Here is a 3,886-nt window from a genome sequence, read left to right as displayed (position 1 = left end):
AGTAGCCAGACAGCATCTATTGTACTTACAATAATTATTTGCATTTTTGATAATTTTATCAGATTATGTAGGGGTTGTTTGATAGATATGACTGCATGTATGTCAGTGTCGTAGCCACAGACAACATTTATAATTTTTCATTCTTATGTTGCTTTGTATAACGGCTTTCATGAGTCTTTCCTGATTCTTTTCCTTTGTGTCTTACAGGGACTTAAGATGAGACTACTCACATTTCTCTCGTTTGTACTTCTGCTAATGCATCAAAGCTTTTCACTCTCCAGACCACAGTGTCACACCTGTGAACTAACATCCTGCAAGTGCTCAGGACAAAATCTGACGATGGTCCCTGTGATGCCATCAAAGCTCATCACTGAGCTTGATCTCTCATTCAACGGACTGGAGACAATAATGGAAGATGACTTGGCTGCATTTGCTAGTTTACGATCTTTGATCATAAATAACAACAGAATCCAAAAGATCCATGAGCAAGCATTTTTCCCGCTGACTTATTTGGAGAAGTTGGACTTGTCTTTTAATAGACTGGATGTGTTGTCTGCCGGATGGTTTGAGAAACTTTTGTCTCTTCAGCACTTGAATCTCTTGGGGAACGAATATCAGACGTTGGGTCAAGGCAATCTTTTCCAGCCACTCAAGAGATTGAAGACCCTATATTTTGGAGGACCTGACCTTCATTCTCTCAGAAAAAGTGACTTTTCTGGCCTCAGTGGTCTTAAAGAAGTTGTTCTTGATGGAAAGAATCTGCAAGACTACGAAGATGGAAGTTTGAGACAAGTCGGGCCGATTAAATATGTTACACTTGGTCTGAACGGTCCGTTTCAGAGAAGTCAAATGCTCGTAGAAGCTATACTGTCTGATGTTGTACACTCAAACACAATCCTGACATTCAGTGACACACGGTTCACCAGAGACTTTCACATGTCCCCGTTTAAAGTGGCCAGCACTGGTGGAACTCCAAATATTATTTTTAAAAATGTCATCCTAACGTTCCCAGCTTGTTTGGCATTTCTGAATTGGATGTCAGACTCGAATTTAACCATGTTTACACTTGAAGATTCTAAATTTGTCTTAAATTTGAAAGGTCAAATCAGGTATCCCTTAAAAATGGACAATTTGAAGACTATTGTCCTAAAAAATGTTAATATTCCTGACTTCTATCGCTTCCCAGCCCTGTTTTTCCTGGAACGTTTGCTAAAAATGTTTCAAAAGGTGTCTGTGCTAAACTGCACCTTTTTTATTATTCCTTGTAAATCCGCTGTAGATTTTGTAAATCTTGAGTATCTAGACGTCAGTGACAACTTGTGCACTGATCTGACCCTTAGCAACATGATGTGCGATGGCCAAGGCAGTTTTTTCAATCTGCAAACCTTGAATATCAGCAGGAACCACCTGCAATCAATCAACAGCCAGATCTTCACCAAACTAAATAAACTTAAAAATATTGACATGAGTGGAAACCTGTTTCATAGTATGCCTGAGACTTGTCACTGGCCGCCAAGTCTCAGATACTTAAACCTTTCATCAACAGGTTTAACAAAAGTGACCACTTGTTTGCCAGTGACTTTACACATCCTGGATCTGTCAGACAACGATTTGACTGTGTTCAACATCGAACTACCTTCTCTCACAGAGTTATATATCTCTGGCAACAAAATCAGTCATTTGCCTGTTGGAGGTTTATACCCTAGTCTTGCATTTCTCTCCATTCAGAACAACGACTTGCATATGTTCAGCAGAAAAAGTCTAAATGATTATAATAATCTGAAGCGTCTGGAGGCTGGTGCGAAGACATATGTCTGTTCATGTGACTTTGTAGCGCTCATGACAAGCGATTGGAGGAATCATCAAGTCTCAATTGTAGATGAATTCAAGTTGTACATCTGTGACTCCCCTGACACCGCAAAAGGGGAAAGTGCGGTAGACGCAAGCTTGTCGGTATTTGAGTGCCACACAGCTTTAGCGTTTTCTTTACTCTGCTCAGGCATCCTGTTGGTGTTTCTGCTCATCGCAGGTTTGTGTCACAAATTCAGCATTTTGTGGTACATGAAGATGACCTGGGCGTGGCTGAGAGCCAAGAGGAAGCCAAGGTTAAAAAAAAGAGAGCTTGAGTATGACGCCTTTGTTTCCTACAGTGACATGGACTCTGGCTGGGTGGAAGCACATCTGGTCCCAGAGCTGGAGCAGGGCGAGCCTCCGCTCAAGCTCTGCCTCCACAAGAGAGACTTTGTTCCTGGAGGCTGGATTGTGGACAACATCATGGACGCCATTGAGAAAAGTCACAGAACTCTGTTTGTCCTTTCTCAGCATTTTGTCCGGAGTGAGTGGTGCAAGTACGAGCTGGATTACACCCATTTTAGATTGTTTGACCAAAACGATGACACAGTTGTGCTGATTCTCTTGGAGCCCATTGACAAAGAGACCATCTCAAAAAAGTTCTGCAAGCTGCGGAGAGTCATGAACTCCAGGACGTACCTGGAGTGGCCTGATGATGATGGCCAGATCCCCAGGTTCTGGCACAATTTGAGAACAGCTATTCAGAGACCTGAGACTGAAAATGGAGACTATTTACAGCTTGCAGATACAGAACTTTAATTTAGTGTTTTGTTTCAGCCTCAGCAATAAAACCACAGAAAAAGTGAAGTGAATAACATCCATCACTTCGTTACAATGCAGTGCTCTGCTGGAAAACCTTGGGTCCTGGCATTTATGTGCATACCACTAAATACACACCACACACCCAAAAATTGTTGCAGACCAACTAATGGTAACAACGCTCCCTAATGACGGTGTCCCCCAAGCAGGACAATGCGCCACTCTGCACCACAAAAGCTGCTCAGGAATGGCCTGAGGAACCTGACGAAGAACTCAAAGCATTGACCCGGCCTCCAAGTCCCCCTGACCCAAATCCAATTGAGCACTCATGGAGCATGCTGGTACTGTACCTCAAAATCCACAGAACTCAAAGGATCCACCATCATTGCCCAGGACATCCACACAGGTCATGTGTCCATGCCTCTACAGGCCAGAGGCCCCACCCTGGTACCAACACGTCCCACAGATAACCAATCGGATTGTTCATTCATTTTCTGTAACCACTTGTTCTCGTAAGGGTCGCGGGGAGCCAATCCCAGCTGTCATTGGGCGGAAGGCAGGGTACACCCTGGACAGGTCGCCAGACTACCGCAGGGCTGACACATATAGACAGACAACCTTTCACGCTCACAGTCACACCTAAGGGCACTGACAGAGAAGCCGGAGACCCCGGAGAGAACTAATGTGAGAACATGCAAACTCCGCACAGACTCCCACGCAAACTCCCACGGACCAAACCCCACTCCAACCGGTTTTCGAACCAGGGAACCCTCTTGCTGTGAGGCAACAGTGCTAACCACAACACCACCGTGCCGCCCCAATTGGACTGTCATCTGGGTAATTTGGTGGCCAGTTTGATGCTTTGAGCTCTTTGTCACATGCCTCAGGCCATTCTTCAGCAGTTTTGTGGTGTGGCATGGTGCATTTTCCTGCTGGGGGGCCACTGCCATCAAGGAGTACCATTGCCATGACAGGTCTTACTTGGTCTGCAACAATATTTGGGTAGGTGATGCATGTGACTTTGCATCTACATTGATACAAGGACCCAAGGTTTCACAGAAAAACATTGCATTGTAACAACATGATCAAAACTTTTCAGTTCAGTGGTGTGGCTCATTAGTGTATACATGTGATTTCTAATCAAAAAGCTTGTTTCTGAAAAATTGATTTAATGTTGTAGTTAGTTATTTTATTATATACTCTAAAATTATTATTCACTTAGGAAAATCTGTGTGTGTGTGTGTGTGTGTGTGTGTGTGTGTGTGTGTGTGTGTGT

General features: G+C 43.8%; 1 protein-coding gene across 1 annotated transcript; it reads left to right on the top strand.

Annotated features, from left to right (window-relative positions):
• Positions 1 to 213: 213 nt before the first annotated feature.
• LOC121940407 (toll-like receptor 2) lies at positions 214 to 3,487 on the top strand. Its single transcript, XM_042483186.1, has 3 exons — positions 214 to 2,605; positions 2,975 to 3,057; positions 3,244 to 3,487. The coding sequence occupies exons 1-3, from the start codon at positions 217 to 219 to the stop codon at positions 3,466 to 3,468; spliced, it is 2,697 nt and encodes an 898-aa protein (XP_042339120.1). The 5' UTR covers positions 214 to 216; the 3' UTR covers positions 3,469 to 3,487.
• The last annotated feature ends 399 nt before the right edge of the window (positions 3,488 to 3,886 follow it).

The sequence above is a fragment of the Plectropomus leopardus genome, unplaced genomic scaffold (genome assembly GCF_008729295.1).
Source record: "Plectropomus leopardus isolate mb unplaced genomic scaffold, YSFRI_Pleo_2.0 unplaced_scaffold8622, whole genome shotgun sequence".
NCBI classification, from domain to species: domain Eukaryota; kingdom Metazoa; phylum Chordata; class Actinopteri; order Perciformes; family Serranidae; genus Plectropomus; species Plectropomus leopardus.
The sequence above is the reverse complement of the archived record's forward strand: the minus strand, read 5'-3'. Positions and strand labels throughout refer to the sequence as shown.